We start from the raw sequence: 12527 nt of genomic DNA, 5'->3' as shown, positions 1-12527 counted from the left end.
CATGTGTCATTTTCTCTTTGTCTTTTTTTTGCTGGTGGGTGATTGCTTCAAATCCACAGAGCTGGAGGGGGACACTGGTGAACTGCTCTGTTCATCTAACACATGGCTTCTGTCTTCAACTTCTTCAATCTTTTCTTTAGATCGCTCCTCCTCTGCCCTCTGCTGCTCTCTTAGTCTAAAACCAACATGTCTGATCAACATTCTTGATTCTATCAGCACTACATTACAGTGAAAATCAGATGTCAAAAGAAGATTTAAATTATTTAAAGTAAGTTAAAGGTGAAGTACTTAGCATTCGCCTTGGCAATTTCTAGAGTGATTTTGTTGTCTGTAGTTTTTCTTTGGCGTTCCTCTTGCATCTTCTTTTTCCATATCAGGGTGTGTTCATACGCCGGGAAGAATATGTGTATAAAGAAACAATGAATTTGGTTGATCCAGTCCTCCAGGCTTTCTTCTGGTCTGCTGTCTTCAGCAACATCTAGCCAATGATACATTACAACAGTAAGAGGCAGGTGGTGACCTAGACAAGCCATTTCCAGCAGCATGGATTCCTATAGTGGGAATGGTTTTGTATGGGTAAACTTTAAACTGTTCACTTAATCAAGGTTTCAACTGAACCGAGTGATGACTAATGTTTAATATAAGTACGCACACTACACTACACACTGATTAATTGACAATCTAATCTACTATGCATGCCAACTAGAGAAACTGGATTGTGCCTGTGTTTATACACAGTGGATTGGTCACAAAAATATTGTTTATATTTACTATATATACCTTTAAGTTCTTCAGTTTGAGATGACTGTTGTGTTGCCTTGGATTTAAATTCCTAGAAGATGAAATGCTTGTTAGTTTTTTATTTATTTAATTTTTTTTTCTCTTTTCTGCTGTAGACCAAAAATTAAACCAATTCAGTAATCATTTAGCTTAATGATAATTACACACTCAGTATTTACTCTTAAACAGTTGTTAACTGAGGTGTCAAAGTGAAGCTGTGGAAGCCAGATCTATTTCTTGACATTTGCATTAACCTTAGGAGAAGCTAAGTGGCTCTGCTGTTTTTAATCTGATTTCTCTTGATTGAAGTCTAATCAGGATAACCTACCTCACACTGTATGCATTGTGCAGTTCCGATTCCTTGTGTGTTCTTCACTTCAGCACAAGCCAGCAAAGCCTCAAAGAACTCAAGAAATGTGATCTGCAATACAGATCTTAAATTTAACACATGCTCATTAACAATAATTACATTGTACTGTAATCTTGAATTGGCTAATGGCTGTTATCTTTGAAATGTGATGTGACTCCAACCTCCAAATCCAGGTTACTGTGAGTAGAATTATAGACTGCAGGATTCTCTTGTGAAAGTATTTCCAGCAATTTTGTTGTAGTTAGTGTACAGTCAAACAGACCAAGAACCTGTTCATAATTGATCATTGGTTAATTTAGGTTTTAATTTTAAATTGGAAGGTGATGAATTTTAAGTGGAAAAAAAATTCATAAACCTTAAACATCCAGAAGAAGTGTCTAGCAGTCATGATGATGTCAAAGGTGGCATCCAAGTTGACTTTAGGGACAGTCTTGTATATTTCCCAGCATCTGTCAGTATAGCTCATGCCAACCACAGCACGAAGAGGGTGGCAGTATAGAGGACCTGTGTTATATTTATAATTGTAAGGGTTTTTAACTGATTTCATAATGAAAACCATATTTAACTTATAGTCCTATATAATAAATACCAAATTACCTTTTACATTCTTGGCATTGGGAATGATGTTCTTTTCCAGGAGCTTGGAAAAGCACTCTTCAAGGACATATATACCTGATCTGGAACTGTTGAAATATTGAGATTTACATCTGAAACCTTAACAGGGTTAGCAGTGATCAACTTTTCACTTATGAATAAACAACTCACTCAAAGTCTCTGTGGTATATATGGTATGCTGCAATGGCAATATAGCTAATCCACTGTCTAGGCAACATCGTACTAAAAGGTGAAATAACCTCCCCTGGAAAGACGTCCTCTAAATGAAAACAAAATAATTATCCTCAGTTAATCCAAAATAAAATACATATTTTACTATGTATAACCATGCAGCATGTTTACAAAGACCTGCTTACTGTTAATAAGGTGGTCCAACTGTGCCAGTGTTAATCCATGTTGGTGGATGTTGCAGTCCTTAAGAAAGCGCCACAACTGTAGGTGACTGAGCAGGTAATTATTGACTGAAGAGTCCTCATGTCCAAGGCTGCTGTACAGCCTGTATATTAGTCTTAGCAATTCACCGTTTCTTGAAACAGCAAATTCAACCTAAATACATAAACCCAATGAACATCATAAAAGGAATGGTGCATCACTGTTTCCTGTCAAGACTACTTGGTTTAAAAAAATAATAATTTACAAGTTAATAATATACCAAATTTTGCACAATGAATGTCAATGGATAAAATGATTTTACAGTCTAAGTCACACTGACCTGTCTGCATTCCTCCTCCCTTTGTGATTCAGGAATTTGGTTTAATAGAGTTTCTATGTTCATAGCCAGGTCAGGAGCACATAATGCGAGTTTAATGCCTGAACTTTCAGTTGTACAATTGAAGCCACCTAGTGCAAATACTGATGATGGTATTTCTGGCACACGGTCATTAATAAACATCCCTTCATATAACCAACCAATTCTGGAAATGAACTTTGCCTGAAACAAAAAACATGCCATGGAAAAAAAAAAATGTATGCACTTTTTAAATAATAGAAACTGCATAATGATTTACCTGACCGTGTTTTATGTTGTTCTTCCAACCTCCGGAGTAAACTGCTCCGTTTGCATAGGCAAATGTTCCGTAACCATGACGCAGGCCATAAGCAAATCCCCCTGTATACTCATTATTGCAGGGGTACCGAGAGCCAGTTAAACGCCACTGAAAGATTGTGTGTGTCCCTTGTCCATGCTGCAGAAAATATGTAGATCAATTTACAACACAGAGATGGCACTGGAGTATATTATGCTTCGATAAAATCAATTGTATGAGACTGAATAACAGAAGGACTTGCAAACCTGAACACCATTTAACCATTGCCCACTGTACTGCTGAGCCAGCTGAATCCATTTCATTGTTCCTTCCTCATGTCTCATGCTATTCTTCCACTGGCCTTCATATATGTCTCCTGATGAATAGCTAGTGTGAAACACAAGTGTATTAAACATTTGTTTATGTTAGTGGAATATTGAATGAAATCTGGAATTCTTGGAGTCAGCACGTACCGCCGTATACCCCAGCCTTCTCTATGGTTGTTTTTCCAGTCACCCTTGTACCACGATGTTGCCTCTTGATTAAACCACATTGTTCCCTAATACAATCAAATTAAGTCTTTCTTACATGAAGAAAAGTTACTTGAAAATCTTTGAAATCAAACATTACACATTTTCTTTCATACCTTGCCATGTCTTTTGCCTTTGTGCCATTGCCCTTTGTATATTGAGCCGGTTTTGGCAGATTTGTAAGTTCCAGTGCCATGGCAGATGCCATTGCATACCTCACCCTCATAAGTGCTACAGTCCAACCATGTGTATGTCCCATGCCCCATAGGAGCATTTGATTTAAAGTCCCCCTGTCAAAGCAATTCACGTTAAAAGGTTTGAGTGGTATGTTTATCTATCTATCTATCTATCTATCTATCTATCTATCTATCTATCTATCTATCTATCTATCTATCTATGATGTGCTTTTAAATTCTAAATTGATCAATATATTTGATTTTGTACTAAAAGAGACAAACTACTGACAATAATTACAGCAAAACGAACACGTTTTAATTAATGGTTACCCACGTATTTACTAGGCTGTGACAAAAGAAATAGCTGACCATTTTAAAGCAATTTTACAGTGCATTCTAGTCATTCATTGATCTTCAGTAACTGTTTTATCTTATTTATGGTCATTGTGTGTCTGGGGGAACACTGTGTGTCTGGGGGAACACTGCCTCTCACAGCTCCTAGGTCCCAGGTTCAATGCTCAGGTTGTAGTCTGTTTAGGGTTTATGTTAAAATTTTCCAAAGCGGTTTTCTCCCAGCCAGTAGATGTATTAGAGACACAAAAAAAAGAACATATATATGAATGAAGATGTGAATGTTGTGCACGTTTCTCCGCGGGTGTATTTACACCTTCTGTCCAGTGTTCCCAGGAATAAGTTTCAGCCGCTCTGGGACCCCTGACTCTAAAATGGTTACTGAAGATTAATGAATAAACATATGAATGAATATCTTCCCCAAAACCAGGCACTAAATTTAATTAAGATTAGAATTAAGATCCAGTTATTAAATTCAATGTGGAATAGTAAATCTGCTGTAAATGTGTACATCAAATCCCTTTTTCTGGATCAATAAAAAATCGACACACCTCATACTTAACACCATCTGCCCACGCATATTCTCCATGACCATGCATAAAGCCAGCTACAAAGCTTCCCTGTGAAACAAACAAGAAATCCATTGTAAAAAAAAAAAAAGAAAGTTTTCTTTAGGATTTATTATTTCCTGTCCTCTGCACCTTGTATACATGTCCACCCCTAAAGTAGGCAACTCCTTCTCCGTGAAACAGCTCTGCACACCTGCTGCCTTCATATCTGAAACACACTCGGGTCATTTAATCGGTTTATTTGATTATTAGAGAGTAGTTTGTTATAATGTTAAGCACCTGACCTCTCAATAATTAGGTCTGAAAAGACATGCACAGCTGGAACCTCAGACTCGGGGGTTGGTTCTGCAGGCTGGACCACTGGAGTTGGAAACTCCGCAAGCGCTTCTGAAACCACACTTGAGAGATTCTCTGATTCACCTGGTGTCATTTTTTTTGTCTTCTTCTTCGTATCCTCTTTCTCAGCCATTACAGAAATCAAAAAATCAGAACGACCACGACGGTAGGACAGATCATTTCTTCACAAAGCTGTTTGTTTGCTTGTCGTGTACAGCAACAGGTTGCTAGGTTACCGTGTTTGGACGGTGGGCCAAAAGGGTCAAAATTCACACACGTTTCTCATCAATGCCTTTATTAAAGTACAAATAAAAGAAACGTACACGAATATAAAACAATAAGTAAAATGAATTAAATGACATTAAATAAAATGTACTGCCCTATAACAAAGATTAAAATGGCAATAAAGTATATGATTTAGACTGTACAGGAAACCATGTATTCTTAAGTGTGCTCCAGCCAGAGACTGAGAAACAGCAGCTACGGGATAAAACACTGAAGTGTTTCATTAGGGATCAGTCCTGAGAAATTACATCGAGGTTCACTAGGTGCCTTATGGTCGGCCTGCCGTGAGGACAGTTCCACGGCTGCTCGATTTCCCCCATGTGGGTCACCAGTTTCTTCATTTCACTGGTATTCAGTGCAGTCCCGATCATTACCTGTGACAAATAATGACACTTTGTAATGTCCGTACTGCAGTAACTTTAGTGGCCCATACATGAAAAATTAAACCAGAACAGCAAAGCTGGAAACATGACAATCATTAAACATCAACTTCATCAAAAGAGTATGTACTCGTTGAACAGTATGTACACGTCACTGATTAGGCCCAATGAATCGCAGGAAAAAAAAAAACACTATTTCCACACTGGGAAAATATCCTCTAAAAATAATAACACTTATTTTATTTCTGTATTTAACAAAAGAAGAGTTTTGGGACACAATTTGATGGAAAATCACTTGCCATTACAATTAAGAGTTTTGTTCAGAATATTAAACCCCTTTTGGCGAGTTTTGAGCAGTTGCATAGTCATTAGTCATTAGTCTTATCACTTTATGATAAGACTAATCACTTCAAAATTAAAATCATATGAATACCCTTTTAAAAATAAGCATGAATAAAAGCATACTAGGCTCAATTGAACACTTAAGTTTGTCTTGCTACAAAAATCCTCTAGTTTTGTGTCTCTTACTTTCCCCCACACTGTAGTCAATAAGAAATGTATATGTAGTGAATATAAGAATAAATCCAACGTGAGGATATACTCACTGATTTGCGGCATGCTCTTGAAGCAAACATCTGCCTGACTCGAGAAGGCCTGCACATGACTCCAGGACTGTCACTAAGCATGAATATGAGCTCCTCAATGTCACCTGGGCCAAAGGTCCAGTTCTTACTTGTGGGTACAGATACCAGCTTTACTCTCTCCATGACTGGAGCTATAAAATAGGACATTACAATTTAATAATAAACCTCTACATAAGGGTACACAGGAACACCGTGAGCTAACAAATACTTGCATTTACCATTCTCATCAATGAGGAAGTCAAAGCCATTTTTCTTGAAAATTTCGAGATTTTCAATCAGTATAGTTTCACTTACAGCAGGAAGGTGTAGATTCTGTGGACTGAGATGAAAACAGACAAATTTTTTTTACACTTCAACATAAAAGTGAAGTATTTTTTTTTTTTTAAATGTGCAGGTTCAGACTTACACTATAAGTCTCTGTCCTTTTAAAACAGTATGTTGTTGTAGCATCTCAAAGTTGTATTTCTCGTCTGTGGCGTGCTGGTCGATCATAAAAAGATCTGACTTTAATTTGGTAATGATAAATCCCAGGTTGAACTGACCAATGATCTCCATCTCCTTAAACATGTCCTTACTAAAATAATACAGAGACAAACCATATAAATGCCTCAGACAATTATTATAAAATCAAATCTGAAGAATTTTCCCTCTAACCTTATCTCTTTCTTTAACTCATCCTCAGCACTCTGGTTTTCACCAGGGTTAATCCTTGCCCTGAAGCGTCTATATTTTGTGTCCTGATCATTTTGCTCTCTTCGCTGGGTTTTCAGTCTTTCCATCCTTTTAACCAGTTCAGTCATTGAAAACTGTAAAGGCACTGTTTTCCTCTGCATATTGACCGGTTTGTCAAACAGTTCACAGGAAGCACTGCTTGCACTGGATATCAGTCTGGGCTGTTCCGATGGATTATCAGCCAACCTGAATCTTTTTGCCTTGGGACTTGAAATCCTATCAGTATTAATAACAGGCATTGCCTCTTGCTCTGACATTTCCAATTCATCATGCACCTCGTCCACAGACTCACTGCAAGGCTCTGATTTAATGCCAGGTTCGTTTACAACAGAGTCTAGAGAGTCAAATCCAGACGCGCTACCAGACAGAATCTCTGGGGTTTCTGTGATGGAGCCATGTTCTGACAGACCAGAATCAGCCTCCATGTCTGACTTGTGCTCATGCTTCGTTAATCCCGATTTCAAAGCTATCAATGGTGTTGCTTTTTGAGGAACAGTATCGGAGGATCTGCTGTAGCTAGTCTTTTCAGGGCAGTAGAAAAAAGAATGTATGTTTTTCTGATTCAGACCATTATGCACAGTTTTGCTGGTAGAGGTCTTTGTCCCGACACCAGTAACCTGTTGTTTTGAAAATGCTGCCTTTAATCCAGCTAAGTTCAAGGATGTCTTTGGGGTCGGTGTGAAAGACTCTGAAACAACATCTGAAGTCATTCCAGAAAGCGAGGGGTTTCTGCTACCTTCTGACTTTTCAGCAGAATCACTACATCGAGAAAAACCTGACAGAAACACTGAAATTAATAGTTATAAATTGAATATAATTTGTCATATGATATACTTGAATGCAAAATTAGCACACATACTGTTTGTGATATGTGGTGTGGAGTTGAGACTGATTTTATTGACTCCAGTCTCATACATAGCAATAAGAGAACTCTTCAGAATAGCAAGCAACAACTTCTCTTCCTGCAGAAATATCTGACGTTTATCGGGTGTGACATTGACATCGACGCATTCTACACGGTAGAGAAAAACAGAAAAAATAATGCTGCATAACACTGTGTGATCTATTTAGTGGTTGTTTTTTTACAGTAGGAACATTTTGACACAATCTTTTACCTGAAGCAACAGAAATGTTTAGAGCAACAAATGGGTACTGATGACGATTGAACATGTGGTAGACTTCATTTACAATCTTGGAAACCTGTAAGCAAGTATAATTTAGAAAAAGAAAACAATACATAAGCTGAATAAAGACAATTAACTAAATGTGGGTACCTTGGATGGATCACAGGGCCTTTTATTAATAAAGAAGAACTGTCGGTCAGTTGCACTTCGTCCCACACCATGATCGGCTAGTGAAACGTAACCAGTGATGCTGAAAGCCAAGTGCAAACAAACAAGGATTCCTTAACAGACAATAATAAAAAAAAAAAATAAAAAAAATTTGAATTGGAAATTCATAGTTTGGATAAATTGTACACTTTTAAATTAGCATGAATTCCGCTTCAATTTTATTTGTATAGCCCTTTTAATAATGGACATACGTCAAAAAGCATCTTTTCAGAATATTAAAAGGTAGAAGTAAGTATTTTAGAATGCATTTACACCTAATGCTGTTTGTTGATTCCGAATCAGAAGGAATTTGATACTTTTGGTTGCAATAACAATACTTTGGTTGTGTTTATGTATTGCACCCAGCAATTTTTTAGGTTAAATATCCATAACTTATGGCATTTCTGAAGCACAACAGCTCTGTCTTTTGCTTTAGTATGCACATCAGAGCTCACAAATATAAAAAAAAAATGTCAGCCACAATCCAAAACATGTGGCATGTTTTGTTTCCTTAGTTATGCTATTAGCAGTTATGTTCTAGTTCACTCCAAGATTAAGAAGACCTCACTCAGACTGCCTGTTTTGTCTGCACTGGAGTGTAAAACCCACCAAAAAGCAAAACACACTAAGGTTTGATCCAAACAGACTAAATGCGCCCATGTGAAAGGACTGTGATACAATTTGCCTGATCATATAAAAAAAAATGTGTCATGAAACTCACGTGAAAAGGTCTTTAGGAAGTTCCTCCCCAGATAGCCCATAATCCTCTTTAACAGTCTCGTTGGGAGATATTTGTTGAAAAGTGAGTAAACTCTGGAGCTGTGAAAAGAGTATTATCCAGATTAAATATCTACAATATAACCAGCGCTTTCTACTCAATATTACAAAACAATCTCACACATTTTTCTCAAAACCTTCTATAACATTTTGTCTGTGTTTTATGTAGGTATCTAGATATCTCATCTAAACACATCCAGGACATGATTAAGTTTTGTCTAACAGGTAATCCTACATTAACTTTATGAAGCATGCACATCTGATTATGGTACCAACTCAGAACAATGTTTCATAGTTCCCTAAACAAGCACTGGCAATTTTTATTTATTTATATATTTTTACCTGTTTTGGCCCAAACAGGGCTCCAATGTTGTCCCTCATGCTGTGGCTCCCGCTGGTGCACACTATTGTGTTACGTTTGCCTTGACCAAGCTGATTAGTGCACGTGATGCGCACACCAGTGGAGATGATGCAGTATGACTGCAGGACGTGGACCATTTTAGAAAACTCCTGTATGGTAAAGCAGCCCATTTACTGACACACTGATTTTCAACATTACGCAACAACTGCATCTAAAAAAGCAGACTGAAGTTGAACCTTTTTGATGTTGCGCTGAAACTCTTTGTGGCGAACCGGCAGCGTGCAGAAAAGCTGCTGAAGGCTGACAGTGGTCCCCTGCTGCCGGGGATGGGGAGCTCGCTGGATGAGACAGCCATTGTGGTCGAAAATGAGCCGAGTGCCAATGTGGCTACTCTCATGACAGGTCACAACGCAGAGGTCACTGTGGATCAGGATTACAACAAACACAACTGATTGATTGACTGATTGATCAACTGAATTAAGTAAAAAGGTTTTTAAATCTGCCTGCAAGCTTTTCCAATCCATTCCTTTCCTTTTACATATTAATATTAATTAATACATATTAATTCAGTCAAGAGTCATATTAGGCTATAACTGTTTTCATTTTCTTTTTGAATTCCTTTCATGTGTTTCCTGCATAATGGTTAATATTGTTTCTATAGTATCAGTGCGGTGATTTCTCTGGCTCTGGCTTACTCTGGCAGTGCAGAACATAGATTCAGAAAAGATAATGACAAACCTGAGAGCACACAGTGAGCTCAGGGCTTCACCACGAAAGCCAAATGTCTCAACATGAATTAAGTCTGAAAAATCTCTCAGTTTCGATGTATGGTGCTTTAAGGCTGGGGATACAAACAAAAGAGATTTGCACACCAAATGAATCCAAATCCCCACCAAAAAAAACACACTGTGTTGTAAAGGTAACTCACTTAGGCCTTCAAAGTTATCCTCCTCCACTCCATGTCCGTTGTCTGAGACTTCCACCAGCTCTGTCCCGTTCTCTTTGAGCCTGATGTCTGATATCACAGTGAAAACAGATCAGGATGAGATTACTGTATTCTTTAACTCATTAGAAATCCACAATAATACTCATGATACTCCAGAACTCACCAACTTGTGTAGCGCCTGCATCAATGCTGTTCTCTACCAGCTCTTTAACAGCTGTAGCTAAAGTCAACACCACCTGACCAGAGCAGATCTGATGCACAGAGCGTTTATCGATGGCCCTGATGGCTTTGGCTGGCTCAGAGCTGGAACTGCAAACCAAAAAATCAGCAGAATGGACTTAAAAACATAACCTCAATTTGCGTCATGATTTACTACTGTATGTTCATATACTTTTATCTGAAACAGTGTTTGAACTGCTTGACTGATTCAAACAACGGGCAATAATTTTTGCGATATGCTACATAACCTGTAGCTTAGCAAATGCAATAGATATGGAGAACAGCAAATAGTTTAATGATAGCATTTTTTTTAATGTGGAGTATTTCTCTTCTGCCACCTTCATCTATGTCTGTTAAGTCCAATCCAACTCCAGGTATTTCATTTTCAAATTATCCCTTGACTTGAAGAAGGGAATATTGTTCAGAAAGGAAAAGCCAAAAAAAAAAACCACTGCGGAAACATGTTTGCTGTTAATGAGATTCAACTTTAGCACAGATCTCCCTTCCGATCTCCTGTGACTTTCCCCTACAACAGTTTACTCAGAATGATGCCATCCGTTCTGCAAAATTAAATGCTGTGTTCGTGCGAGAAGGACTCTGATCATTACTTTGTACAATTGTGATGAGCAGAAAAGCATCCCACAGTGTGACTTCATGAGATGAAAGACTCAGAAGACAATGTCAGGTTCCACTTCTGTCTGTCATCCAAGCACAGAAAACTGAGGCTGCAGTGGCCACCTGCTCATCAAAACTGGATAAACTGAGAAAATGCAGCCTGGTTTGATGAATATCAGTATATATTTACCGAGGAACATGGACAGTAAGGTCAGACTTAAAAACCAGCATTAGGAATCCATGGACCAAACCTGCCTTGTGTCCACAGTCAGATTCATTTGAATGCCACAACCTAAAAGAGTAAAATTGCTGACCATGTGCAACAATTTCCTCATCTTGTGCATGTGGAAATGCAAAAACACAAACAAATGTGAAGCTAAAACTCACCAAGTGTCTGCCATCGTCAGCTGAAGCAGCTACTGAACCTCACTAATAAAACTTCCAAATGGATTTCCAGGCAGGGCTTGCAAATTTTTACTTGTGAAAACCAACCCGCAGTCTGATCACAGTTTTCTCATTTTAACATGAAGTTCATACAGTACGGCGCTAAATTAGGTAGTTAGAGATTAAATGACTTGATCAGCTAACATTATTATTTACACCATGCACACGTTTTCCTCCTGCATTCTCACTGTAACGTCCCGCGAGATGCAACAATGTGGACCATGTGACTAATCCGGAAATGCTGAAAATCATCGATCTAAATCTCATTGACGCAAAAAACGTATGCCTGTGTATGGAATGTAGATTGCTGCGCAGTTCTTTTTACGACGTATTATTTGTGTTCAAGTGCGTCATGTCGGCACAAGCTGTGCGCATACGAACAATTGTGCAAAATGAGTAAAACGTGACTGAGCTCAGATTGCATCACCACCAAGCTGCCAGTGTTGGACTTTTGAACAAGTAGTTGTATAAATGAGAAAAATTGTAAATCCTGGAAAGGACGTTGGCTAAAGCCATAAATGTAAAGGTTTTTTTTTATTTTTGTATTAAATGGGTAGCTTTGAGTGTATTTAGTGTTTGTGATATAGAAATTTGTCCATACAGATACAATATATAGAGAAGGTCAGAAGGAGTTGCATTGTGTGTTTGTGGATTTAGAGAAAGCGTATGACAGGTGTCGAGAGAGAAGTTGTGGTATTGTATGAGAATGTCAGGTGTGTCAGAGAAGTATGTGAGGGTGGTGCAGGACATGTATGAGGACAGTGTGACAGCAGTGAAGTGTGCAGTAGGTACGACAGATTGGTTCAAGGTGGAGGTTGGACTACAACAAGGATCTGCTCTGAGCCCTTTGCTGTTTGCAGTGGTGTAGGACAGGTTGACGAACGAGGTCAGACAGAAGTCTCCATGGACTATGATGTTTGCGGATGATATTGTGATTTGTGGTGAGAGTAGGGAGCAGGTTGAGAAGAGCCTGGAGAGGTGGAGGTACACGCTGAAGAGAAGGGGAATGAAAGTCAGTAGGAGTAAGACAGAGTACATGTG

The 12527-nt window shown here is 38.3% G+C and overlaps 2 protein-coding genes across 3 annotated transcripts; both read right to left on the bottom strand.

The window, feature by feature from the left end:
* Positions 1-6: 6 nt before the first annotated feature.
* On the bottom strand, positions 7-4994 carry rsph10b (radial spoke head 10 homolog B). Of its 2 annotated transcripts, XM_046854127.1 has the most exons (17): positions 4701-4985; positions 4549-4624; positions 4399-4467; positions 3437-3610; positions 3264-3349; positions 3057-3177; positions 2773-2949; positions 2478-2696; positions 2122-2311; positions 1916-2024; positions 1748-1833; positions 1506-1654; positions 1312-1419; positions 1109-1201; positions 781-832; positions 289-478; positions 7-175 (listed from the first exon to the last, which is right to left on the bottom strand). In XM_046854127.1, exons 1-17 carry the CDS (start codon positions 4883-4885, stop codon positions 7-9), a joined length of 2253 nt encoding a protein of 750 aa, XP_046710083.1. In that variant the 5' UTR covers positions 4886-4985. The 2 variants fall into 2 exon arrangements, with proteins under 2 accessions (XP_046710083.1, XP_046710085.1); XM_046854129.1 differs by lacking the exon at positions 7-175 and having other exon boundaries at positions 339-551; positions 4701-4994.
* Positions 4995-5030: 36 nt separating this feature from the next.
* Positions 5031-11714, bottom strand: pms2 (PMS1 homolog 2, mismatch repair system component). Its single transcript, XM_046854126.1, has 15 exons — positions 11430-11714; positions 10372-10517; positions 10191-10277; positions 10001-10103; positions 9499-9682; positions 9244-9411; positions 8846-8943; positions 8068-8167; positions 7909-7993; positions 7653-7805; positions 6716-7568; positions 6468-6635; positions 6280-6380; positions 6023-6192; positions 5031-5411 (listed from the first exon to the last, which is right to left on the bottom strand). The coding sequence occupies exons 1-15, from the start codon at positions 11441-11443 to the stop codon at positions 5268-5270; spliced, it is 2574 nt and encodes an 857-aa protein (XP_046710082.1). The 5' UTR covers positions 11444-11714; the 3' UTR covers positions 5031-5267.
* Positions 11715-12527: the final 813 nt, after the last annotated feature.

Source organism: Silurus meridionalis, chromosome 7 (assembly GCF_014805685.1).
Source record: "Silurus meridionalis isolate SWU-2019-XX chromosome 7, ASM1480568v1, whole genome shotgun sequence".
Classification (NCBI taxonomy): domain Eukaryota; kingdom Metazoa; phylum Chordata; class Actinopteri; order Siluriformes; family Siluridae; genus Silurus; species Silurus meridionalis.
The sequence above is the reverse complement of the archived record's forward strand: the minus strand, read 5'-3'. Positions and strand labels throughout refer to the sequence as shown.